The sequence below is a fragment of the Prionailurus viverrinus genome, chromosome A3 (assembly GCF_022837055.1).
Source record: "Prionailurus viverrinus isolate Anna chromosome A3, UM_Priviv_1.0, whole genome shotgun sequence".
In the NCBI taxonomy this organism is placed as follows: domain Eukaryota; kingdom Metazoa; phylum Chordata; class Mammalia; order Carnivora; family Felidae; genus Prionailurus; species Prionailurus viverrinus.
Window position 1 is genome coordinate 118405138 of NC_062563.1, and position 27664 is coordinate 118432801.

At 51.5% G+C, this 27664-nt stretch overlaps 1 protein-coding gene across 4 annotated transcripts in view; it reads right to left on the minus strand.

Annotated features, from left to right (window-relative positions):
- Nucleotides 1–2892: 2892 nt before the first annotated feature.
- BABAM2 (BRISC and BRCA1 A complex member 2) overlaps nt 2893–27664 on the minus strand; it is a 400445-nt gene continuing 375673 nt past the window's right edge. For 2 of the 4 annotated variants that reach the window (XM_047853045.1, XM_047853048.1), the window contains 2 exons: nt 5603–5775; nt 2893–3213 (listed from right to left, as the gene is read on the minus strand). In XM_047853045.1, coding sequence (XP_047709001.1) covers nt 3134–3213; nt 5603–5775 — 253 coding nt within the window. In that variant the 3' untranslated portion in view covers nt 2893–3133. Of the gene's footprint in view, nt 3214–5598; nt 5776–27664 lie in introns of all 4 variants that reach the window. The other 2 variants (XM_047853046.1, XM_047853047.1) reach the window with 2 other exon arrangements.

Here is a 27664-nt window from a genome sequence, read left to right on the forward strand (position 1 = left end):
ACACACACACAACTCTCTCTCAAAAATAAATATTAAAAAAAAAAAGTCTCTCTCCTCAAGTTCACGCTCTTTCCAATTCATTCCCAGGAGCAAACGGGCTCTGTCATGGAGCCCCATGCCATCAGGCTGGAGGCAGTGGGTCCTCAGGAAGCCGAGCGGCTGAGAGAAGGCTGAACACGGCCAGCCCAGGTCTCTTGCACCTCCGTCCCGGACCTCCGGGGAGAAGCCCGGGTATTGCTAGTCAACACATCGGAGTCCTTTCCCTTGTCCGTGCGGAGCTAAAGATTCAACCGAAATGACAAGGGCTGACTAAGCTGGAGACGGGTTTTATGAGGTAATAATAATGTGCTCTTATAAATGGCACTTTTCTTCTTCAAAGCGTTTTATAGCCATTTACTAATTAGTCCCGGGCTGTACTCTGTACGCAAGTACAACGCGTGACGATTGGCTGAACTAGCAAGAAGTGTTTAAAAACACACAGGTGACTGTCATCCATTTACAAGCACCGCTTGCTCCTGTTGCTGTCAGGGCAGAGGGGAAACTCACAGATGCTGGTTTTGAATCCTTAGCATTTGCCACACGAAGTGGCTACTGTCACCTTCGGTTGTTTGGTTCCTCCTAAGAAAATCAGCCCAAACCCTCCCCCTGAGACGCAAGTCTTTTTAAGATTCATATACTCCTCGTGCTCACAGACCTATACAAGGCACATCATCCTTCTCTGGGAAAGAAAAAAGTGTGTTTGTTTTACGAGAGAGATGGGGACATACGCGAGACACGGCACTGTGGGTCCAGAGCCGGGAGCCTGGGTCGAATCCTGACCCTGGCACTGACTGGCTGGTGGTTGTGGGCAACTCTCCGAACCTCTCTGTTCTTGTTTCCTCATCTGTGGAAACCTCTACTCAGGGGCTTACTTCACAGGTCTGCGGTGGAGATGCTGAGACCAAGTGTGTGACAGCACTTCCCAGGCACGCCGTGCCTTGCTCGGCAGGCGTGTGGGTGTATCGTCAGCAGCCTGGTGGGCCTGAGCAGATATGCACCCCTAGAGGTTGGCAGGGGTGGGAGGGCCATTCCCAGATCACATGGCCCGCTACCGGCTGGTGTCACTACTGACTGGCCGCTTGAAGTGCCGAGGGTCCAGGCCACATGACCTGACCCCACCCCACATCTACCAACCACCCTCTGCTGGAACCGGCGCTGAATCCCTCAACTGGGTCTGAAGCCCTGACTCAGTCGACTTTTGGCTCTGTGGGCAGTGAGCCCTACCCATGCCCCTCCACGGGGGGGGGGGGGGGGGGGGGGACACAGCCACAGCAATCCTGGGCGACAGCGTCACGGAGCAGAGAGAATGAGGCTTGGTTCCTGGTCACACGGAGGTAGAGTGGACTGTCGGCCGGCCAGGGGCAGAAGAGGCTCCAGAGTGGTCGGCTGGCTTTGGGCTCATAATAATCATCAGGGGAGTTTTATCACAATCCAGATGTCCCGGCCCCGATGGGTGAGACCTGATCCAGAACTGCAGTGGCGTCCAGAGCAGCGGCTCTGAAAAAAGCTCCCCGGGGGGTCCTGATGAGCCAAGTCTTTGTATGACGTACAGAAGGGACTTACTCAAGGTTACACAGCCAGCTGCTGGCAGAGCTGGGGTGTGGACACAGGGCACTGGGCTCTTCTCCGTCATGGGAGTTCCCAAGGTTTCAGGGCAGGGGGCAAAGCACGCACGTGGTGTAAGAACCCGGAGCTGGGCGGTCCTCCAGCTGGTGGCTGGCCGGGGCGGGGGCTCTGTCCCAGCCATTCCCCTCCCTCCTGGGAGCTGGAGAATACAGGAAGGAGAGAGATCCCTCACGGGCCCCCACGAGGGCCCTGGGCTGGTCCCCTTTCAGGCTCACATGATAAAAGGGGAACCAAGGGGAACAGTGAGAGGCCCCGTGAAACCCTACAGGTGGGCTGGGGCTTCACCTTCGCCTGGGAAGGCAGGTGGGTGAAGTACGGGTACAGGCCCTGCAGGCCAGCTGCTGGCTTCTCTCACCTCGGTGCGTAGGTCCGACATCCCGTGTTGAAAGCCTTCAGGATGGGACAATGCTAAGCGAAAGTGGCAATCTTATAAAGTGGTCAGGGTGGCTGTACTCAACTTGTGAGGGAGCTAAGAGAAGTCGTGTGATGGTATGGAGAGGCCTGGCCCCCAACTCCAGGCTTGCTCCCATCCCAATTTGCTGGGAGAGTTTCTGTAGCTCTTGGGTCATAGTTCTCTCTGTGTACTTAAGGGGGCGGCAGGGGTGAGGGGCTGGGGGTGGAAACGAGGAGTCCTGACAATCCATAATCCATAAATATAGGAAAAACGGAACTTGCTCAGGGTATCTTCCCCAGCTGCCAGGCCTGAGCCTGGATATCACACATACACCAGTGATGGCCCACAGCACCCAACCTTTGTCTTCCTGGTAGGATTTACACCAGGCCGCATGGGCCCAAGTAGGCCTCCTATCAGCCTAGGGAGGGGTGACGTGAGAGAGGGAAGGACGGATTCACTGGCTGATTCAGCAAACTCTGCACAGGGTGCCCACTCAGGGAGCTGGAGGGGTGGGGGTGGGGGTGCTGGACCCAGTTGTTCCTGAGCCCCAGTCTTAGGCCTGGCTTGCTGGGTGGCTGAAACCACGCAGGGTGGTCAGATTCATTCAGGCAGCACCTTTCTCGATGGAGAACTGCCCCAAGTGGGAAATGTTGGGTGTAAAACACACACACACACACACACACACACACACACACACACTCGTGACACTAGTTTTAGGGACAAATAAAAGCAAAGGGGGGTTTAATGTTAAAACTTAGACAAGGTCTTGGAGACAAAGGCTTTCCTGGAATAAGGGTGTGTGCATTTGTGGTGTCTTCCTTTCCCCGGAAAAATAGTTTGTCATAATTTGTGATTTTATTTCTTCCAACTAGAAATATACTGAAGGAAACAAAGAGGGAGCAGCCGGAGGTGGGGGCCAGGTTGCCGCCGGCCAGCTTCAGTTTGGGTCCCAGGCAGGGCGTGCAAAGCCGCTGTGTGAGCAAAACGCTGCCATGAAGGCATTCCAAGTGGCTTCCAGGAAGCCGCCATATGTGCTGACACGCATGTGGACAGAGCAGTCTGGCTGGCCGCTTCTCAAGACTGGTGTTTCCTAGAGCTTTCCATTGGCAAACGCTGCCTCCTGGAACTGAGGGACAAAGGTTTTGAAATAAGCCCTGGTGGGAAAGAGGGGGAGAAAAAAGTTGTGGTTAGCACAAACAACTTGAAAAAAAGTGCAACTCAGAGCTTTCAACCTAACTCAGAACAGTTGTTATTTATTGTTCGTGCATCTGGGGTTGGATTTCCCTTCCCTGCTGATGCAAAGCCCTCTGGATTTTTCCAAGGGAGGTACACACAGTTCACTACTGTGCTATCTTGTGTGGACATTTCAAGGGCCCGTATGCAGACCTTCCTGGCGGCCAGTTCCTATTAGACATCAGTGCTCAGTCTCCCTCTGCTTTTCCCGGGCCAAAGATGGGCCTGATCCCCGCGACAAGCCAGACAGTGGCCAAGCCAGCCACCCAGTCGTTTCTGTGCCCTGAAGTATAAAGAGAATTGTACTCTTCATTCAGTTGGATGAGACAAAGAGGGTCTAAGAAAAAGGATTTCTAAGCGTTCCATGGTCTCCACTTATTTCCAAATATATGTGCAATTTGGTCTACTGGAAAGAAAGCCAGGCTGGGTACCAAGAGAACGTTCCTTGGTCAGTCATAGACTGGCGACGGGATCTGGGGCAGACCGTCTGGCCTTTCTGGAACCCAGATTCGAATCTGTAGAGACAGGCTCCACGTCCTACATGGGCCCACCCTGCCAGGCACGGTATGCGGTGCAAGGGGCTTCGAGGTGACCTAGACGGCCCCTGCCGCACAGGAGATCCCAGTTTAGAGAAGACAAACACATAATCGGTGCCAGCCGAGGCAATAAGGGCTCCTGTGGAGGCACCGTGAGGCACCAGGCTCGCACTGTCAGTGATGGTGGAGGGGGAGTAGGCATTAGGGGTGTTCTAGGCAAGAAACAGCCGGAGCGGGGACAGGGGGCGAGGGGTGGCTTGCTGTGAGCTGGGAAACGCAAAGCTCTGCCGTAAGACAAAAGGTGAGGTAGGAAGTGGAGGGGCGGGGTAGGCGCCCTCGGCCCCTGGTCACCCAGGCTTGCCTCCTACTTCTCTCTCCCCACCCCTGGCTCACATGAGGGCAGGGTAGTCACACCTTACTTATCCAGAGCGGCTCATTCAGAATCACAACATGAACTAGGACGGGCCACCGAGAGGCCCTGTCACCACCAGTACCACAAAGGCCGCAAACAGGGCTCCCACGGTGCAGGGGTGAGTGGCCCTACACGAGTCAACAGGCCCTGGGGTCCCACAGTGCAGTTACAATGACACCCGACTGCCCTCCCGCTGCCCCAATACCAAGTCAACTGAAACTTCTTTCCAATGTCGCCACTGTGTCTGGCTTTTGCAGGCCTGGCCTCCGCGGCCTCAGTGTGGCCTTTATGTGCTGCCTCCTCTCTCAGGAAGCTCTTCTCCGGCGTGACATCCCACATCCTAGGTCTCCTACCTCCCTTCTCCTTGCCGTGCTCCCCGGATGAGCTCTCTCACCGGGACCCTCCCATCTTGGCCCCCCCCCCCCCCCCCCGCCGCCCCCCTCACCGCCCCAGCCCCTCACACCCGGCGCCGTTCTCAGCCTCGGCCTCCTTAGCACAGAAGCACGCAATCTGGGCCCCTCCGCCCTCATTTCCCTCCCAGACTTCCGGCCCCACGTTCCAGCCACCTGCGGGACACTGCGATCTGGATGTCTCTGTAATTCAAACCAGTGTGCTCCGAATGAAGGACTCCCCAATATTAGGTCTTTGAACTTCCTTTGGCCCATCTGTGCTTCCGTAACAGAACCCTGTTTCCACGGCTCCCATGGCTCCCTAAAGCCCTGCGGTGAATTCATCCTGATGTTCTTCCTCCTCCTCCACAACGTCCCTCCGTCCTTTGTGACACCCCCTGGCTCCAGGTCTTACTATCTCTCAACAGAGCTGCTGCACAAGGCTGTTCCCCCCCCCCACCCCCCCCCACCCCCCCCCCACCCCCCCCGCCGGGCACGGGCTTGCTTCACCCTTCTGCTGCAAGTAGAGACCTTTTCTTCGAGTGTGCATCTCTGTCGCTACACCAACCACGACCCTGCATGTTCCCCGGACTTGCAGCCTGGCACTCCACGATTGTCACTATCTGGCTCCGACATGTTAAAAAAGCTGTGTTTGCCCTTCCATTTTGGGGCGCATGCACCCCTCCCCTGGGAAGCTAAGAAAGCTAAGGATCCTATTCCAGAAAAATTGCAGGTATGCCCTCCAGCCTCCTGGAATTGGGGGAGGTCACAGACTCCCCGACGCCCACGCATGGTCCAGGACGCAAGCCCCCTGCTCCAATCTGGCCCCCTGCTCTTCCTCACACATGCCATTTTCCACCTCTGGGCTTTACTCGTGCTCAGGTCAAATGTCAAGTCCTCCCTGGCTACCAAGAGGTTCTCTCCCTTTGCACTTCTCCCAGCATCTGTCACGTACGCTACATGTCATACTTGCCGGGCTGCGCGGTGGGCCCTGGAAAGCAGGGAGCACATCTTTCAGTGACCCCACAGGCCATCCCGTTGACAGCATCCTCAGCTGGCCCCTCAGCGAGACCTTCACGGCTGTAATTAAGGTAACTACGGATGGCCACCGGGTTGCAGGAGGCGTTAACGCATGTCCATTGCACGCTGTTCAAGAAGGTGAGAGAGTAGCCTCAGAAGGCAGACAAATGTGACACGTAGGCACCGAAGAAGAGGCTGCAGTCCGTTCTCAGACTTCCAATTATGCCAACACTTTGAAGGATAGAGCAGCCTCCTCCATCCACATCCTGCTTAACACGGGCCTGAGCCGGCCACGCTGTCACCGTCTCTGGGACCCGTGACCTCAAAGCCCTTTCCAGCCAGTTGCACCACCACAGTTGTCCTGATGGACAGGAGGGGCTGCATGGGGTCCAGAGAGCCACAGACCTAGAGCGAGGCTGGCAGGGCATGCGAGGCCCTGGGCTGTGTCTCCCACCGCGAGCAGGGGTGACGAGTCCAACCCCACGTGACGCTTGCACGGGACAGTGTAGGAAGGGATCTTGTCAACTGTCTGCAGCCACCCAGTGTGTGGGCCACTCCTTCCCCACCCATGTTTCATTTGCTGCTGTTCGCCCAGCGACATGCATGTGTTCACTGGAGGACAGCCTGGTGGCCCATCCTCGACAGTCAGCGACTGACAGGCTGCTGCCGACGTCCACTGTACTTGCTTTGCTGCCTGAGGTGTCCTGTGGAGCACGGCCGACCCTGGAACCACTGGGCAGGGTGGTGCCCCCTCCCCAAGTTACAAGTCGGCCCCCCGATAGGCACCCGATGAGTGGACGACGCTGGCTGGGGCTGGGGCCCGCCCCCTCCCTCCCTCTCGCTTCAGGCCCAGAGTCCCACGGGTCCCCAAACAAATCTGATCGGCTGTTCTTCCTCGGAAACTTCTGGGGTACGGGCTGCAACACTACCAGCTCCTTAGACCAAAAGGTCTTGGCAAGAGGGAGCAAGCTTTAGAGTTAAGTTCTTTCCTTCTTCAGAAAGTTCTAAAGTTTCCTGTTCTGTCCTGGGCTTTCCCTCCAGGGCGAGCTGTGTGACGCGAAGGGGAAGCAGTGTGGAGAAGGGCTATTTAAAGGCATGAGGCTCCCGGCTGTTGTCAGCGGGCGCTGCCCCACTGGGCTCCTCACGAAGCCAGTTCAGGGAGAGGGAGGAGGAGGAAGGGGAAAATGACAACTGGCTCCCACCCATTTATAGATTTATTTTTTTTAAAGTGCTGTTTTCATTTATTTCACTTCTTATCAGAGAAAATGGAGAAGTGCCCAGGGTATAGCTTGCCAAAGGCACTAGTCATCTGTCACCTTTTGAAAAACTCTTTGACCCAAAGACAAAACGTATGGCACGCTTTGAAGTGTAAGTGTGCGGCAGGGTGGGGGAGGGGAGGTCTCACCTCCGCGCTAACTGGCCGGGAGGACCCGTGGGGAGAGAGGCCTTGAGTCAGTCGAACTCATCATTTCTATTCACGCTGGAAGGGAATTTATTTTTAGACCAAATTCGAGCTGAATATGCCTTAGGACAAAGTAAGGTTCTGACCTTCTTCACTGGTCTCAGTCCCTCTGCTCCGGGTTTTATAAAATCACAGCTCGGTCCAATCCCAGAGTCTCAAGTAGGAAGAATGAAGCTTAAAGAACGGACCCCAGGCTGCGGCTGGGTAGGTTTTCCATGAATTCAGAGCAGGAGTGGCTACCGGCCAGGCCTCGGCTCCCGGGCCCGACAGGGAGTGCGGCAGACAGACCCCTCGGTCCAGGAGTCAGGGAGTGGGCGCTCGGCAGGAAATCTCTTCCCTTCTCGAGGAGTCAGATCCTTCATGTACAGAGCAGAGCCCTGTAGGCCGTGGGCTGTGAAGGCCGCGGGGGTGAGTGTCGTGTGCGCTCCGGAGCCAGCACACCTGGGCTCGAGGGCCGACGCTGCTCTTTACTGGCTCTATCGCTTGGGCAAGTGACTCACCTCTCCGGCTTTAATTTCTTCAACTACAAAAGGGGAAAAGTAACCTTCAATTACCTTAAAGGGTAATCCTCATGAGGGTTCAATGAGATGGCCCAAGTGAGCACTTGGCCTGGTGCCTGGCGTCATAGATGATCAGTAGATGTCAACGGTTACCGTGGGGACAAAGATGGGTCCGAGGGGAGAGGCTCTGAGTCTGTGGGGGCAGCAGAAGAGGGAGCCCCTGTGGGGAAGAAGAGGACATAGGGTCCTTGCCCTCGGTTCATCCTTTCTGTCACGGCTTGTTGGATGATCTCTCGCTTATCACATTGAGCGGGGCAGTCGGAGGGACAGAGATGGCCAGTCTCGGGGGCGGGGGGACACCCAGCCAAACTTTTCAGGACACGGCGCATCTCTTAAAATCCAGGCCGGAGGTGCCAGCGGCACGCTTGGGTTATCTGAGGATGGGCTGTGCGGTCACAGCCACCGGCACCCTCTTTGTCTTCTGCCCGAGCTGCTGGCTGTGTTCCTGTGTGTAGCTCTGGTCAAAGGCTTGGTCAGGGAGGAAGCTGCAGCCGTGAACTAGAGGGATGTTTAAGAATCACAGGGCTCTGGCGGCCCGTGATGGGGGTGCCCAAGTTGGCTGGGTCCCCACACGGGCCTTCTGTTCAGGTCACCAGGTACCGTAAGGGGCAGTCCGTGGGTCAGGTGGAAAGAGTACCGAACCACGGAGACATGGGCTCTAGTGCAGGCCTTGGCTTGTCGTGTCATCCGGAACCGGGACTCAGTGTCCTCACCCGGAGCAGGAAGATTTATACCTGATGGTCTCTTAGTGCCACCTACTTATGGTTCTGAGACGCCCACGTGACCTTGAGCAAGCCATTTAACTTCTTTGGGTCTTGATCCTTCACCTGTTAAGTGAGGGCCCCGGCCAAGCCCGGGGCCCAGCGTGTCACAGGTGGTGGCAGTGCGGAAAGGCGGTAGTGGTGGCTGTTACCATCCGCGGCGCCTTTTCACAAACAAGACAGGGTCAGCGATGAACACTGCAGGGCCCCGAGGAGACGTTTAGTGGCACCACAGGCAGCGCACGACAGGGACGGAAGACCAGTTCCCCAGCCGTCCCTGTGCCGTCCCACCGAGGGGAGGCTCCACAGCAGGTTGTTAGTAACCGGCGTGTTCTGGGGAAGGGGTTCTGGAAAGTTATGACAGGGACCATTAGGGAAATCTGCAGACGCCTTCGGGTGAAGCCATTTAGGAACTGTGTCCAAAAAGGGCTCATCTATAGGGGTTTTCCCTACGGGAAATGCAGTTCTGTATTTATTCAATGGATATTTTCAAACGAATAAAATTCCACATTTGAACGTGTGAACTGATATGGCTTTAAGAAAATTCTAACAGAAACAAAACAAGGCCCAAACGGGTTGGGGACTCTGGAGAAGGGGAAGGGGCCCCGTGGAGCGGGTGAAGCATGGCTGTCAGTGTGGCAGGAAGCCCCGCTCTCTGTCTGCAGGCAGGAAAACGCAGGCTTAGTGAGTTCACGTGCTCTGTGGTGCCCTGATCCTGGTGCCACTGGGGCACATCTTCCCACAGGCCGGAGACCCTGGGGTCTTGCTGCCTTCAGCCTTGCTTACTTGGGACTTTGTATTGTATAAAAGCCTAAACGATTATCTTCTTCCAAAACAGGGCTTGGTAGTCTCTTTTTGGAATTCGAAAATCTTTTTTCTCTGGGCAATCATGAGATGAGCCTTAGGATGTCTGCCAGAGTCAGGCCAACGTGGTGGTGGAGAGGGGCGGGGTGGGAGAAGTGGTTTGGGGACACGACCCTCGTTGTCAGGAAATCAAGGAAATATAAATCAAGTCAGAATGCATTTTTGCAAAGAGAGGCAAGTTCCAAAACATCTAAGGCCCATTTCTTTCCCCACTTTTCTGCTGCAGCTGTGACTTCAACTGGCACATGTTTTTAATCAGTCATATGAAAACCGATTGTGGTCTGAAAATCAAAGCAGTCCTGTAAATAGTGAGACAAAGTCCTGCTAATCATTTCTCGTGGTCTTGCCTGGTCCTCATTGTCCTGGACGGGCCACTGTAAATACTGACTCATCTGAGGTTACTCTCCTCGTGTCAGAGGAGTCAACCTTAAAATAGGATCTCTACAAAGAGACTTGCGTCTACTCCAATGCCCTTCACCCCAAACCCTCCAAAGGCCCCTGTGAAGTCTGCCCATCCGACTCCGGGCGCCTTGGTGGGCAAGTGGCTGGCACAATGGAAGCTTATTTTGTAGCTGCACCCCAGGCGATGTCCGCCTGGCTCTCTGGCATGGGCTCTAGGAACAAACAAGTGGTTGTAACTGGTTCACACAATCTCCCTAAATGTGTCGATCCTTGAGCACGGCTGCTTCGTTTTTAGGGGGTCCGAACTTGCAAAACAAGAAAATCAACACGCTTGAGATGCAAAGGCTTGATATCTTGCTGGGAACACAGCATCACGAGCTCACAGCTTCGGGCGGCAGCCCCCACCCCCAGCTGGAAGCAATCTCCCCTCCGCTGGATTCCACGGCACACCGGGCCTCCAACCTCAGGCCCAGCCATGGTCTGACTCGAGTCTGGAATGTTTAGATTGGTGTCTAGACGATGTCTTGTGCAGCTCGGGCTCCTCGCCTGTGAGACTGCCGACGGGCTGAGACTGTAGTCTCAGTATGTGTTGAATTAAATCAAATGCTGTTTTAGGAGGACTTCAACAACCAACCAACCGAGATCCATTTCTAGACATCAAAGTATTGGGATGGAATCTGGCTCCTTCTAAATCACAGGGTATTTTTAAATGCTTACTAAAATGATCAAAATTACCTAGTGGTTCTCTCTCCTTCTGAGGCCCTCCAAGGAGGCCCTCTGGAGCCTGGCCAGTTCCTTTGGGCTACAGAAGCTTGCAGCCAGCTTCTGCAACTGCAGGAGTGAGGCCTTGTCCCCAGGGCTGCAGGTATCTCTGCCCCCTGGGAACCCTCTGGCACAGTGCATGAGAAGGTGGCCAAGGAGGACAGCAGAGGTCAGCTGGCCAAACGAGAGGGAGGGACGGGTAGTCCTTATGGGCTCCTGAGCCTCCCCCAGCCACAGGGCTCCCATCTTCCACTGGGCCCCATCTCTGGGGGCACACATCCGCCACATTCCAACCGTTCTTCCATAGCCACCACACACTCCTCGACGGCAAGATGGTCATATTCAACCGCCTTCTGGCATCCCATGTTTGGTGTGGGGCTCAACACACAGCAATGCAATAAATATTTCTAATGAATGTAGACATTTGGCTTAAAGACGTACTTTAGAATTATAACATTTTGGAACAAAAGGAAATCTCAGAGGTCATATAGTCCAATCACTACAGGGAAGGGAAAACTGAGAGCCGGAGAAAATGGTGGCTCCTCTAACACAGCACACGACAGTCACGGCTGTTAGTACAGGTTTTCTCTGTAAGTCTCTGGACAGCAGAATTTAGGGATGGTTCGTCCTTACTGCCCAGTAGTGCTCAACTTCCTTCGGGCCTCACAGCAAGTGAATGCTAACTTGGTGCATGAGTGAATGGAGTGCCCACGGCCAGCTGGAGGCCCTGGAGCTAGGGGCAGTGCTCGCATTCCTCTCAGCCTGATGCTGTTTGCACCCTGAACCTATTCGATGAGAGGCTGGGAGGAGGGGGTACCTTGTGGCCACTGAGAAAGGCCTGGCCTCTGGGTGGGGAGGGGGCTGAGATGAAGGGGTGCACCTGGTTGGGCTGAAGCTGGACAGTGGGTGTTGGGGGCGGTGGGGGGGGGGGCTAGGGAGTGTGGCACTGCCTGGGGACCCAGAGCAGAGCCACAGTCCTGTGCTCATCCTGTTTCCCTCACTGTGCCTCAGATGGCAGGTACCTGGGCGGCGGGCACCGGTCTTCTGCTCCCTCTGCCCAGGGCTGCATGAATAGGAGCTGAGCACTGCTCCCACGGATGGCTGTGTGGATGCCCGTGAAGGGTGTCGGGATCCCTCCACAGGCCTGGCCAGGACGAGAGCTACTCCTACGCTCACCTGTGCTGGGGAGACGCTGACCGCCCATCTGATGGCAGTGAGTCACTGCCAAGGTCACAGATTACTCTCCCCTTCTTAGTCAGCGAAGGGGGAAAAACCAAAGGATAGACCTCGAAGAGGAAGTGCTCAGGGTCCCAGCCGAGCTGGCCATGTGGAGTGGGAGTGTGTGTCCGAGGCCCCAAGTCACACTCCAGTGGGGATTGTGCCTCAAGGCTCCTGCTCAGCACTGCCAGGCATCAGCCTCCGCAGGAGAGTGCCAGACCCCCACAGTGCCAGGGAAACACTTAGGAGATGGACTCTCTGGGGCACAAACAATCCTGTCCTCCCTAGAGAGTCTCCCTGGAGCTTTAAAGTGGTGTTTGCCTGGCTGTGAATTTGGGTTCTCCACTTAGACTCTGCATCTGGAGGCTGCAGTTCATGTCTTCCGTGGATGCCCGGGCCCCTGCCTGCTGCTTCTGGGCCCAGCTTTTTGTCACTCCAGCTCTCTGAGTATTCGCACCCCCTCCCCAAGCTGGGTGTTCACAGGTACCCCTTGCAGACCGAGGGGAGGGGCAGCAAGGATGGCCAGGGTCCCTCTTCTTTCTATTCTAATCCCTCTGCCTGGCAGCTGAAATAAGATCCACAGACATCTGGCTCTCGGGGCTCGCAGATGGGAGAGCAGCGATTCCAAAGGAAGGAACTATTCAATGGGAGAGGCTGCCTGAGACCCACCCTCCCTGCTGGGCTCCAGGGGCCTTGACAGAAACTTCAGGTGGGCTATGCTGGGCTGGGAGTGTAGCGAACTTCTCCAGCAGGCTGGCAGGAAGCAGAACCGTGGCAGGCGGGGAGCCTTATGGTTCCTCTCAATCATTCTGAGGGGCACCGCGGAGGGTGGGGAGGAGCACGGGGGAGGAGCCCACCTGCTCCTTAGGGCTCTTTGCACCCTGCACCAAGCCCGGGGCCCTGTGCATGCTGTGCACGGGCAGCTCTGGCCCCGTGTGCCAGTTACAGAGAGCCAGGGCTGGAAGGAAATGAAGGACACACAACGTGGGTAAATGAGATCCACACGTGGTATCAAACGGGCTGGTTCAAATGATTGGTATCATGGTTGCAGTGCGTTGTGAAATCAATTTAGTGGGTCCCAAGCAGCATTAACATGAAACAAAATAAAGTCAGAGCGTATCACATGTGGCGAGGGGAAACAGTTTTTCACGAAACTTTTGTTTTAGTTATAAAGACAGAATTAGGTTATAAAATAAATACCTTCCCGTGGATTGCGGTTAGAAAAAAAAAACAAAAACAAAAAACCTGGAAGCCGTAAGTATAAAGGAGGGAGGGTGCCTGCTACGTGCAAAGACTTCATGCTATTTGTTTCCATCTATATTATTTTACGTTTACTTCTCCTGATGGGCCTACTGCCGGGGAGGTATTATTATCTCTGTTTCTGCCAATGAGAAATCTATGATTCAGAGACGCAAAGCAGCTTTCTAAGATCACGCAGGTAACTGGTGGCAATGCTATTTATAAATCCAGAGCTGCTAGCTGTTGGACTCCAAAGGACACGTTTTTTCCACACCACCATGGTTTCCAGAGGAGAGAGAGCTGGAGATGGCGTGTGGAGGCCGGGGCCCTACCTCTGGGGCTGCCGTGTGACACCGAGTCACTCGGACTCCTCTTTGCGTTCGGGGATTTCTCCAGTGCTCTGCTTTGGCGATCCTCCCCTCCCAAGCACCAGGTTAGCTACATTTGGGTCTCCTCCATTAACACCGAACGGCCGACAGCCCAGGAATGAATTCAGAGAGTTACTTACTGCCAGCTCACATTCGTTCTTACAAACCCCTGCTAAATGGCCCTCCCTCTTGTAGGTTTATGTGTCTAGAGGTGTTGACTGGTATCTTTAGTCCCCCTCTAGGGACCTGCATCGGGTGGCTTTTCAGTAGAATCATGACTGCAATGACAAGGGACAAAGGGATGAGCTTGGCCTCCCTCTCGCTTGTCCCTCGGGTTCCCGGAAGTACTAAAGCACCTGCGTGAAGAATGAGGCCTACTCTGAATGTCCGCGAGAAGGAAAAGAAAGTACGGGAGGACATGTGCAATCTACCCAGGTGCACATAAGAGGCATCATAAATGTTCTCCAAATAATGAGCCCCAGAAGAGCAGAGGGCAGAAGGTCCTTTAATAGTAAGGTCATTTGGGATCTTAAAATCTCCAGGGTTGTTGAGAAGTACGATGTCTGGAAAGTGCTATAAAATGGGAGGTATTATTATCTTGACATAATTGAGCTGTAGACTAGGAATGGGGAGGCCTGAAGTGTGATCCTGGCTCTGCTTCTTACTGGCCATGCGACTTGGGATGGGCCACCTCACCTCTCCGCACCCCACACTGCCTCATCTGGAAAGTGAAGGGATGGCTTCTGAGTTCACTTCCAGGTCTAAAACACTACTATCCACTCATTATTATTATTATTATTATTATTATTATTATTACTTTGGTAGCAATCCAACCACTTTAGCCAGAGACAGTGGCTTATGTGGAAACAGTAATTAATGAATGACCTCTCCCTGTGCTTTGCTAGAGGGGTTCTCTCAAAGCCTTAATAAGTATTGTCAGGGATATCACACATGTCTGAGGTTTCTAGATCTCTCCCTTTGTCTCTAGATCTGACATAGGACCCCAACATTGGGTGGCCAGCATCTATCCTGGCCACCTTCCTTCCATCCTTCAGACCAGTAGACAAGCAAACACTCACTCAGTCATGGATAGCTCCTGCTCTAGTAACAGGCCGGATCCTGCGGCGATCAGGGAATGAATCTGAGCAGGGCCCTGGCCCTCGGAGGTACACAGACACTTGACTCTTAGAGCAGAGAGCTGCAGGCTAATTCTGGTCAGGGTTGGATGGCTTCACTTTCGCAGTCATGGGCCAAGCCCTCCTTGACCTGCTTCTCCTCACTTCTAGCGCTCTGGAGCAACCAGAGCAAATGTTCTGCCGGGAGTTTGCTTTCTTTTCTTCTCAGAGCTATACCAGGGCATTAGCCAGCAGGCCAGACGTCTAGCACCTTTAATGACAATAATAATAATTTGCATTTATACAAGGTCTTTCATCGGGGAATCTTAAAGTGTATCACAAACAATAATTAATTCCCCTTTGCAACTCTGGGAGCCAGTTAACTAGGAGTGCATTTGCTTTGCAGGTAAAGGGAACTTTCCTGGACGCTGCAACATGCTACCTACCCAAACCTACCCACCTGCCCTCAAGGCCTGGCATAAGCATCAGGCCCTCCACAAAGCCTGCTGCTGCCACCCCCAGCCACGCCATGTGTCCGGTCTCTAAAGCTCCAACTGTGGAGCCGCTCATTCGGTACTAACCAGAGACACAGTGGAGGAGATCTTAGGATCCTGCGCAAGGCAGGGCTTGCCCTAACAGTACTTCTGAGGGGGTGACCCTCTAGTGCTGGCCTGAATACCTTTCATGAGGGAGAGCACATTACCTAAAGGCATGTCTAATAGTTACAGTGTTTTGCCTTATTCTAAACTGAAACCTACCCCCTGGGAACCCCCCGCCCATGGGTGCTACTTGTGTCTTCTGGAACAAAACACCCTACCTAAACTGTGTTGGGGTTGCAGGTTGATGTCTCTTGTAGCCATGTCATTGTCTGCCTCTGCGATCACTCTCAGGGGGAGGAGATGTTTGAGGCCTTGTGAACTGAATGGTGGGGGCAGCCGAGGCCTCCACCACGTGCCCCGGGCCCCAAGGTCAGGCTGCCTTCCTGAGCACTGTGGGCAGGAGTTCTCTGGTGTTGCTGGCTCTGGAGCCCTGGGTCTGCCCAGCTTTGAACGCAGCCTTGTAGATTCCCTATCCTTCTGACGATCCACCCCACCTGGATGCCTCTGTGTTCATTTTTGGGAGCTGTACCTCAGTAACACAGAAATACTCTCATTTTCTGTCAAATGCTTGACCATCAACAAAGGTCCTTTTTTCCTACACCTATTAAGTCTAGGAAATAACTGCCAATTGCAGGGACTGGTTTTTGGAAACCAAGCCAAACAGTAACCTCACTAGTTTTGTTTTGTTTTGTTTTGTTTTTTTACCAATTCTTTATCAGAATAAATAGCTGGTGCTAAACTTGAGAAAAGGACGCCTCAGTTGCTGAGCTGGTAACCTACATAAGGACAAAAGTTCCATGATCTCCCTCCCCTCCAAGGTGTTAGAGGCAAGACAGGCCTCAGGATGGAGGCCAATGGAATCCTTTGCTAAGTTTATTTCCAAAAGCTAGATCCCCTGGGGAAATCAACAACTCCCTTGAGTGATTTCTGGGTCCTTGCTGGTAGCTTTATGCCTGAAAAGACACCCACCCTCCCTTTGCCAAGAGTACGTTGTTTGCCAAGAGTACGTTGTTTGTCTCCTGGGGCCTTACCATTGAAGGAATCCTGAGCAGGCATCAAAGGCTATTGTTTCCTTAAAACCTGTGCCCTTGTGAACATGAGGTTTTGGCCTGTGGTCATAGAGCCTCACCCTGCTTTTGCTTTCACACGAGTCCCACTTTCTGGCCTAGAGGCAAGAGTGACCATTTTTGGCTAGGATCTGGCCTGAGTCATTGATCTGGGGGATATTTGGAAGAAGGAAAATCAGAGAGGTTAGAGAGGGAACAGGCTGGTCTCATTCTGTGGCAAGAAGAGCACTCTGCAACCACTCTTACTGCCCAGAGGGAAGAGGTGGATTTCGGAGTCAGAACTGATTTAAATATGCATCTGTCACTTAGTACCTGTGTGTCTCTGGGGAAGCTACTTAACCATCCTGGGTCTCCATGGAGTTCCCATAGGACTCACGTGGCTGTTGTGAGGAACCCGTGCCAGGCACGTGGTAAGAACTCAAGCCATGTTAGTTTCCTTTCCGCCTGCCCTCTGCTCCCACCACACGGCTGCATGAACACACTCCAGGCAACTCCTGCTTCACTTTAATTCAAGAAACATCGATAGGGGCGCCTGGGTGGCTCAGTCGGTTAAGCGTCTGACTTTGGCTCAGGTCATGATCTCGCGGTTTTTGAGTTCGAGCCCCGCGTCGGGCTCTGTGCCAACGGCACAAGGCCTGGAGCCTCCTTCAGATTCTGTGTCTCCTCCTCTCTCCACCCCTCCCATGCTCATGCTCTGTCTCTCAATAGTAAATGTTAAAAAAAAAAAGAAAAAAAAAAGAAACATCGATGGAACAGCTTCTGTTTATAAGAGGGTCTGGAATACCTGGGACTGTTGACTACATAGTGCCTGTACCTAGTAGGCGTTTAATATTTGTTGAATAAATGAATGAACTAACTTGATACTTGGTATTTTCTAGTTTATAATATGCTTTTAAAATAACCTCATTTTGGGTGCCTGCGTGGTTCAGTCGTTTAAGTGTCTGACTCTTGATTTCGGCTCAGGTCACGATCTTGTGGTTTGTGGGATCGAGCCCCGTGTCAGGATGTGCGCTGACCTGCCTGGGATTCTCCCCCTCTCTGCCCAACCCTGCTCACGCTGTCTTTCTCTCAAAACTAACTAAATAAACATTAAAAAAAAAAAACCCTTCATTTTAATGCAAGCCAACAATCAAGTATATGAAAATAGATACCACTGCTCTCCTGCCACTGGATACATGAAGAAACAGACTTGGAGAGAACAGGTAGCTGGCCCAAGGTCAGCTGTGTGGTCAAGGCAGAGGGGGATGTGGAACAAGCTAGTGCCCTGTGGCAGCGCAGCGCTTTCCCTGGGAGGTCTCCTGCGCTTTGTGTGCCCACAGGCTTGGAGCAGGATGGCCACGGCTCTGAGGCACTCACAGTCCACTGGAAGGGCCCTATGTTTACCCACAGCATCTGTAGTGAAAAGTGAGGGGCATTATCATGTGCCTGGCGATTTGAAGCAGTATGTTTTAAAAATCAAAAACATTTGCTAACTGCCAGCTTTCTTTCTCTCAGTTCCCAGGCCTCTGGTCCCAAGGTAACTATAGGGCTCTTCCCCAGTGCCGGCTTCACTGGGCTACCATCACCCTTCCCCGCAAGGAGTGGTGGCACTGATGCCCACACCCCACCCTTTTCCTCCCTAGGGCATCTTTCTAGGGCACAGAGAGAAGTGCCCTTGTACGCAGGCCTCTGTTCCTTAGCACAGTGCTCTGCACGCTTTAGGGGCTCAGAACACTGACAAACTATATTTCCTCTTGTTCCCAGTGGCCTTTCAGAACCAAGAAAGGGGGCAGGAAGTAGATATTAAGTTCTTGGCTACTGTGGGCTCCCAGCCTCTCTTTCTTCCCAATCCTCCAGCCTCCAAACTGCTGGGGGCTGCTGCTAGATATGAAATGAAAAGGGTAGGTTAGGAATCTTTCAAAATTTGCCCACACAGCTGGCCCAAATGCAATTCCCACTGTGAGCTGAGAGCTGGAAATCATATCTGACCACAAAGCCGTCTCACCCATGGGGAGTTCATAACAGCCTACTGAAAACCACTCTGACAGCACACCCTCTGCAGGAGGGGTGTCCCGGAACGGCGTCACCGTGCACACTGGGCAACGCGTAACCCAATGCCTCGGGAGTGAGGTCAGCTCCCACCACTGTGAGCTTGTCTATTCTGGACCGCCTCACCCATTTGTGCTGCTAGCGTATCACCTGTGAGCTATAGCTCTGGAAAATTATGTGCATTCCTGAAGTTGACGGCCAGTTTCGGGTCAGAAATTGCCAAAGAAGAGCCAGGACGTGGGCTCTCCAAAAGCAGTGCCTAACATAGATCAGGGTCTCTGGTGTCTGTTGGGAGGAGACCAAGTCTTAGTGCTTCTGGCCGTGGGGCGCCCCTCTGCCAGCCCCGAGACTCTGAGCCACCCTTGGCCTGGGCACTGCTGACAGGGACAGGTATTAATGGGCAGGCTAGGGGCCAGCTGAGGCCGCTGTGGTCTCAGAAACCAACGCCAAGCAGCATGAATGTGTCACTGGCCAGCAAGGCCCCTGGGAGAAGACCCCGCAGACGTCTAGGATACCAGCATCAGGAGTGCCTGATGCATTTGGAAGTACAGCTTCTACTCTGCACAAAGGCATCTAGCTGAGCGAGCAAGTGGGGACTGGAAGTTCACTCCTGCTCTACTTGTAAGCTGTGTGCTCCAGGGGCTATGTGCCCAGAGAAACAGACTGCTGTGGGTTTTTTTGTTTGTTTGTTTGCTTTTAACTCAAAGCTATTAGTCGAACTCTGCTCTGAACCAATGCAAAGGGGACACCTTTTCTAGTCTGCACAAAAGTTCTTTATAGACCAGAGTGGCCCTGAGAAGAGAAGCATTCATTTCTGTACTTTGGGTTCTCTCTTGTGCATCTGGCATGTGCATAGGGGATGCATGTCACTAGGACGCAAATTTTATAAATTAGGATCTTGGGGCGCCTGGGTGGCTCAGTCGGTTAAACATCCAACTCTTGATTTCGGCTCAGGTCATGATCTCACGGTTCGTGAGTTTGAGCCATGCACCAGGCTCTTTGCTGACAGCATGGAGCCTGCTTGGGATTCTCTGTCTCCCTCTCTCTCTGCCCCTCCCTTGCTTACGTGCTCTCTCTCAAAAATAAATCAACATAAAAAAAAGAGAGAATCTTGTTTGGACTGCTAATGGGGGAAGAAGATGTAGTTTTTCCCTGGTCTCTGAATTTTTTAAGGCATCTTCAGGACTCATTTCTGTTTTTCTTACCACAGCCACCAACCTACCCCACCACTCCGGGCTATTCCCACCCCATCCTACATGTAGCTCAGACTCAGGGACAGAACACAGGTGGGTGGGTTTGGGCAGCCACACAGGCTCTCAAGGCAGTGTCTGGCTCCCTTTTCCTGTCATGGTTATCAAGTTGACGAATCTGTGTTCCTTTCCATGGGGTACAGATGGCCCACCTTGAACCATGCCACTGAATGCAGTCAGACCTGCAGCTGGGTGTCTTTTTCCAAAATTGGTGAACACCGTGGGTGCCAGAGACATCAGACCAATAAGCAAACTCAGATGTACAGCAAAATAAACTGTAAAAATAAACAGAATGAGTCCCCACCTGTTGTAGATTTCAACAATCTCAAAACATGCTTTTAACTACTACAGGGAAGAGAGAGTTAAGACCCTTATTAGTTACTTTAGGAGCTCATGCTATAAAAGCACTGCCTGCCACAAGTTCAAAAGTCACAGGGAGTTGGATTTGAAAACCCTAAAGATCATCTAGTCCAGGGACCAGCAAACTTTTCCTGTAAAGGGCCAGATAGTAAAAAGTTTGTTTTGCAGGCCATATGCTCTGTTTCTACAATCTGCCTCTGCCCTTGTAGTGATAGGAGCCCCGGACGATATGTAAATGAATGGGTGTGGCTGTGTTCCAATAAAACTTTATTTGTAAAAACAGGCAGCTGGCTGTCGTCTGCCAATTCTTGTTCTAGTCCCACCCCTGTATTTTTAGAGGAGGAGTGACGTGACTCCTTCACAGTCACAGGACCCACCCAAGACCACCCAAGACCAAGACCTGCACGGTTTGTGGGGAGGAACAGAGATGCTCCTGCAGACCTCAGAGTCACCAGTGTGAAAGGACAAACTAGCCCCTGGGGTAACTGGAGAGTCTGACTCTCACATTTAACTCCAAAGAGGACCAAAATGCAAGTGGAAAATCACAGGTTAAAGTCTAATAGGACTGGGAAACACAACCCACATATCAAGCTCGGCTTGCAGACAGGTAACCATTGGTTATATCCTCATAAGTATATGCTGCTAAGGTTCATTCATCAGTGAGGCTCAGGCACAGTTTTAAAATGTCTCTGGTGAAGGGCTGGAAAAAAAGGGAAAAAAGGACCCGTGAAGCCACTGGCACTTGTCTGTGAACAATACGAGAAGAAAACAGCATATTCATTTTTTCCAGGCAGCAGCTAGTCAAACCTCTAACAGTACATAAATGGTCAGAGAGGGCAAACCCTCTGGTCCAGGGCTTGGGAACAGGTTGTTTTGGCTGTCAAGCATTTTCAAAACAAGTTTTCTTGGTCTCATGACAGGTTGTGGCAAGAACAAGAAAATAAAAAGAGTGGAAGATCCCATGATCGCTGCTCCCAGCTTCCACGTGGGCAAGCTCAGCCTGCACGGTCAGGTTTGCTTTTAGAGTGTGCAGATAAAGCTGGTCTTAGGGCTAATACCACTTCACCAGTGACACCATTTAATAAAGTGATTCCTCTAAGAACTCTCTGGCAGCTGGATAATCATTCTAGTCTGGGAGGAATAGGTCAAAGTCACTCTTAAGCCCAAGGGTGCTGTTCTGCTCAAACCTACGCCCTGCGTTGTTTTAAATTTCACCTCATGTTCCGTGGACAAATTATTCTTCTGAAACTGAGGTTAAAAGCCATCTGCTCTAAGGTGGATTTTTCCATCTCAACCACAGAACACTTGGCAAGGGTGGGGCAAAGAGATCAGCAAGGAGGCACCAACGGGGAGGGCCAAGATCAAACCGGCCTAAGATAGTGCCACTAACTCCCTACCAGTGGTGATCTTGCTCTTAGGGGCTTAACAAACTCTGCCTCAAGGAGAGAATGAGTCAAGCATAAAGCTGGGTATGGCAGCACCAAAGGACACACAGCCAGATGGAGACCTGGAGACGACTGTGATCAAGTACCCAGAGCAAATGTTCGACTAAACAAGTCTGCTGGGAATTTCACATCCCCTAAGTTATTCCTGAAGAGCCCAGGAGCACAGACCCAGACTTAAGTTTAGACTCAAATTCTGAATATTTGTGTGACCTTGGGCTTCCTTTCTTGGGTCTTCTTTGCTTCACTTTCAAAGCCAGGCAGCTGGATTGCCTTCCAGCTCCAAAGCTGTGGTCCTCAGACTCACCAGAGCAGGGAGCATTTGGTCAGTTACCATCACACCTGCCATGGCCATCTCAAGTCACACCACAAGGGACAGCTGAAGTTCCCACTTTTAGCAATGCTCCTGGAAGAAAAACTCTCTAAAAGAGGGCTCGCTCTTATTTGGTGAGACAAGTTCTCAGACCACGGAGGCAGTCTTCACTCTGCCAACTGTCCTCGAGAATGTTCTGAAGAAAGAGGGTGGGAATATGAGAAGACTGGTCCAAGACACCTTTCCCCACATCACCCCTACTCCCACCCCCAAACACACACAGGGACACCTGCCAACATTTAACATCTCTACCCAGGAAGCGACTTGAAGGCACTGCCTACAGCCTGCTGCGCAAGCCTACGCTACCCAAGAGAGAAGCCTAGAAGACCAGTGGATTCCCTTTCCCCAATAAGGCACACAGCCTGTTCTGACTGGTTCTTGGGCTGTCCCTCCACACAGGATGGCCAATGGGATTTAAATTTCAGATAAGCAACAAATAACTTTTTAGTATAAGTGTGTCCTAAATACTGCACAGGATCCACTTAACACTAAATTATTTGGTCTCTGAAATCCCTGGGCGCTGAAGTGGCAAAGAAGGGGTGCAAAGACCCAAGACAAACATACCTCCACTATGTTCCTCCAACGTGACCATAGAGCTTAGGGTCTACTGCCTTTGTTATTGTTTCCAAGACCAAGAAGGTTCTATTATGACTTCTACATCTACACCAAGGCAGACCACTGTACAAAGAGTTACCTGTCTTAGGGTGGTTAATAACAACGGTTATCATTAGGTGAACACCAACAATATTCCAGCCATTCTATAATCGGGCTCCCGTTTAACATTCACATTCCTCTGTGAGAGAGAACTGTTAACCTTAATGTACAGATGAGAAAACCATCTACAGCGGTAAGAAAATACTACTACAATGTGGTAGAACCAGGATTTGAATCCTGGTGGGTCTGATTCCAGAGCACATGTTCCCTCCACCCTGCAGAACTCTGCTACCTGCCTCTTCTTTCTTTCTTTCTCTCCTGCCTCATCTACTGCTACCCTCTTCTGTGTATACAGTGTATACGGGGTGTACCAGTGTATATGGTGCTACATGCTACCCCGAACCCGCCTGCTTCCTGGCCTCTGGCAAGTCTGTTCCCTCTGGCAGGAACGTCCTCCCTTTGTCGCACTGTTACCCATACTCCAATGTCAGCCTCCTCGATCTTGGGCAACAGACATCCTTCCCTCTCCTACTGCATTCCACCTGCACGTTGCACGTGTTGCTGCCTTATAAAGACACCTATTTATGTAGAATTTCCACCTTACCTCGGTTCAGTGAAGGCAGGGATTGAGTCCCACACATCACTTATCAAGGTGCATGATACCTACTTTGAGTTCAGTAAATATTTGCTGGATGAGTGAATGAATGAATCAAAGGACACCGGTGATCTGGAGAGAACCGAATCAGACCATCTGCCACTATAAATCCACACTGGGGCATACCAAACCTGAGCGTCAACCAAGGCTGACAGCCTAGAGACTCTACAGTTCTAAACAGAATGCTGAGCTCAGCTGCCTGGCAGATTTGGGATAACTCAGGCAGTCAATCTGAGGAAGAGAGGCAGGGTAGTATTAGAGGCCAGAATGTAGTCGAAAAGTCAGGAAACCTGAGGTGAAGTCTCAGTTCCCATACCATGTTACCCTGTGACCTTGGATGAGTCATTTTCACGTTGCAGGGCCTCAGCTTCATAATCTATCAACTAGGTATAATGGCAGTATTGATCTCACAGGGTTGTTAAGAGAATTATAGGAATTAACATATATGAAGCATTTGGAGTTATGCTGGTACAGTGTAGACAGCCAGTACACATTTATCCTCCTCCTCCTCCTCCTCCTCCTCATCATCATCTATAAGATGATCAGAAGAAACTGCGTGATCCGCTATCATTTATGCTGAGACAACAACAGTCATGCGTTTACATATATGTTCTTGTAAATTTCACTTTTTTTTGGACAACAGGAATAATGACCATTTAAAGATGATACGCTCCTTAATATGATCAATAATGGAAAATTCTGGTCTCCTAAATTTTGATTTTTGATTTGTAGAAGAGCGACAGAGCTTCCTGCTTTGCAATTCTGACTCATACTCAGTGTGCTAAGTAGTTAATGCCACGGGTGGCACCACTGCCAGAATGGAATCTCAACTGGTGATGAACCGCTCCAAGATTGATCAGCAGGCTTTGTAGTTGGGGCTTTTCAAACTGGGTGTGTTGTGTGTCTCTTGTGCTTTGCACATACTCTGTATGTCATATATATAACTCCTAAGTGTTTTCCAAATGAAGTACCAGCAATAACTTAACGGCAGAAACCACCATTACACTGGGTTCTTACAATCATGGCTACTCTGAAGCCTGCTCTCCTGACAGCCACAGCATCTCTACCTGGAAGCCCAGCCCTGACCATCCAGGGCACACAAGGAGACAAGCCCCTTTTTCTCCTCAGAAGCGACTCTGGATTAAGGGCGACCCTCGATCACTCCAGCTTCGCTTCTGCTTTCTTGGCTTCCATTTTCCATTAGGCATGACTAAGTGCCAGCAGTTCTGTCTGTCTGGGAAGATAAGAGTCACTGGAATTTTTCATCCTCTTCTCCATGTGCAGCCTTCCTGCTAGTTTGGAGGCCAAGAAGCGGCATCTATTCTTTGGCCCGCTCCATTAAGACATCCCCTTTCTTCTTTCGTCCACTGATTCTCGTGATACGTTTGGCCACAGGAATATTTAGTTCCCTTAAAGGTACTCAGTGCCAGGTCTTTATCCTCCCAGAAGAACTATTTCTGCTCAAGAATACCCTGGGCTTTCTGGAGCACTTGGGTGGCTCAGTCGGTTGAACGTCCAACTTCGGCTCAGGTCATGATCTCGTGGTTCATGAGTTTGGGCCCCACATCGGGCTGTGTGCTGACAGCTCAGAGCCTGGAGCCTGCTTTGGATTCTGTGTCTCCCTCTCTCTCTGCCCCTCCCCTGCTCACGCTCTGTCTCTCTCTCTATCTCTCAAAACTAAGTAAACCTTAAAAAAAAAAAAAAAAAAAAAACCAGAAAAAGAATACCCTAGGCTTTCCCCATGGCCGCAGCATCCCTCAGCCCCCAAGTGAGCCATGAGGAAGAAGGCCAGGCCACACACAGGGTAGGTGGCTGGGTGTGTGCAGGCAGGCATGCTAACCTCCAGCCCTTGATGTCACTATACGGCTCCTGTGAGCAAGGAAGCAGGAAACAGACTGAGTAAAGGTGAGAGGTCAGAGGTGGCTTGGGGCACAGCGTTCTAATCATGGTACTGTATGGTCTTGAACAACTGCTTCCAGGAAATGAGAAAGATGAACTGAACTGCCAAGTCCATGCCCGCTGCTGTGCCAAGCGTTTTATGCCAATTATTTCATTTAATTCCCAGCACAGTGGTTCGTGCCTACTGTACTCAACCTTAGCTGTACGAGATGGTTTCTAAGGTTCCTTCCAACCTCCGTGTGCCGAGACTGGTCCCCACTGCCACACCTACCTTCCTGGATACACTTGTGCTTGGCTGCCCAACTTTGCTCCACTCTTAGCAATTTTGCCAGTCTCTGAGCAGTGGTGACTGCACCAATATCTGCTCCTTGTTTCTGCTCACCTCTATAAATCTGTTACTTCAACAAGTCATGAGACTTATTTTCACAGGTGGCCCCCGTCCAGAATGATCCGACAAAAGATAAGACAGAATCCCACTTCTGAAGAAACAAGGCCTCTGCTTGTCATTAACGATGTGCCCAGAATGGATGGTCCTGACTGTTCTTTGCTGCTTCCTTTTTTTTTCTAGAACTCATGCCTTAATGTGAAGTGATAGAAACAAGCAGCTTGGCCCTCCTGCCTTGGCTGGACTCCACATCACACGTGACAGCCCTGAGCGGCCCTGGCGGCACCTGTCAGAAACCAACACACACATCTGAACAGTCAGGCCTAATTCCCAAGAAGCTGTTTTAACTTGACATCCGAAAATGTATTACATCTAGAAGTATTTTACTGGGTGTGTGTTCAGGGCATATGTGTGCACGTTCTGCAACTGAGGTGCTCTATAAATACCAGATATGGGTTGTAGAAAAAAGCATCACGTACAGAGCGTACTTAATTCCATTTAGTAATGTTTTCAATTTGTGTCTGACCTCTGGCAATAGAGGTGGAATTTTCTCAACATGAATAAAAAAGTATGCTAAGCACATAATTTACACACAATTTTCACTTAAAATCCCAAAAATATGCTGGAACTTGGTGACCATCAGTTACCAGCCCAGTGCTTTTAGATGAGGGTACTGAGGCCAAGGTGAAGTTTCCTTCCCAAGATCACATGGGCAATTGATGAGAGTGCCCAGATCAGACCCAGGTCTCCTAGCTCCCAGGCCACTCTTTTTTTGCATGGTCTTTAGTTACTGTTACATTTCTTCCTCCAACAGTTCAAAGGCAACTCTGCTTCCAGTGCTAAGTGTATGTTTCTACTTTGATATTCTATAAAAATCCCAAACCAATTCTCCTATCCTTTGCTTTCAGCTCTGTAAGACATCTATTTTTCCAAGGAAGAAAAATACGTGACCATAACTCACAAACAAGGAGGTAGCTGTCCTTGGTTATCAGATTTTCACAATGGCTGGGTGGGATCATCAGAATCCTCGCCTGAGCGCTGGGTAGCATTCGAACACTATAACAAAGTTCACGTCCATGACAAAGATGAATTGATCTTCCAGCTATTCTTCTCATGTGCAGTTTCTTCTGGCTTACACGATGAGACCAGAAAGTAAACCCTAACCCTGTTTTCCACTGAGAAAGCAGGATGGAAGGACGGATCCGAAGGGGGTGGGGTGGGGTTCAGTCCTTAAAGCAGACCTCAGAAGGGCCAAAGAGTGGAATCAAAAGAAGCCAGGGACACAGATGCAGGGCCTGTAAAAGATGGCCTGAGGGGTCCTGCCCGAGGGGAGTAAGGAGGCTGAGCTGGGCTGTAATTGCTCTGTTCCTGGTACGGCCTGGTTCGTGAAGGCTGGAAGGATGGTAAAACAGCTCCGTCGGGATGAGGGCTGTATTAGCAGTAATTGATGGCCAGGATTTTTAAGGGAGCTTATCATTTCACAGCAACAGATGTCAGGTTCTAATAAATAACATGTTCTCTCTGACCTACGCAATTTGGAGAGGATGCCTGGACGTCAGGCAGATCTGGATTCCTCTCCATCTCCATTGCTCTCTCTTCTGAAAGGAAAAACAAACCAAATCCCTTGAAGATACTTTTCAAAATGATTCTCTCTGAGAGTTCAAGGATCCAATAATTCCATGTTATTTATTTGCTTTACTTTTCTCTTCACAGCGTCTACGTTTCTAAACCCCTGGAGGAAAAGGCGTGCTCGCCCACGCAGGAAGCCAGGGCATGTGGGTGAGGGGAAGGCTCGGGGACCTCGGCCTTCCTCAGTTCCAGCCTGGTTCTGTTCCTGTCTTCCCAGGGCACTCTGATGGCCCAAGCTGTGCTGGCTGGACCAGAAAATTCCCTCTTCTCTTCAGAGGGGAGTTCAGCTAAGATGAGACTGGGTTTGGGATTTTTTAAAGGGAATTCTTCCAAGGGAACTTAAGGCAAAATAAAAGAATAAAGAAAACCCATGAATCATAGCAACATTGGAACTGCAGGTTCTATCACTGTGGCACAGCACCCTGAGAGGCCAAACCTGGTAGCTTTGCCTGCCTCGGTGCCCTCCCTTCTGCCAATGACTCTTTTGGCCCAGAGCAACTCGCTTCTGTAGCTGCTCCCCCTTGCAGAAGGGCTGTGGGGGTGAGCAATCACAATTGGGCACAACCCTTACCTTTCTGGTCATCTCCCTACCCTTGGGTGCAGATGGGGGTTCCAGAAATATGGCTATAAACAGGAGGAGGGATGGGGCCCAGGGAGGTAGAGGGGAGAAGGGGAGGTAGCGGTCCAGGGAGAGGGAGGGTGGCAATGTCCCTATCAGGGTTTTCCGTAACACTGATGGGTGTCACACATGTCAGAGTGTCCCTCTGGCCAGCTGACCAAGCACGGGGACTGCAGAGAGAGGCCTGACTCTGCAATGAAATCTCAATAGGAACAAAGCATAATTTGAGCTGCCTTAAGGAGCTACCCACAAGGAAGCAAAGAAGTAAGTGATTAATTTCTGGAAAGACAAACACATATAACAG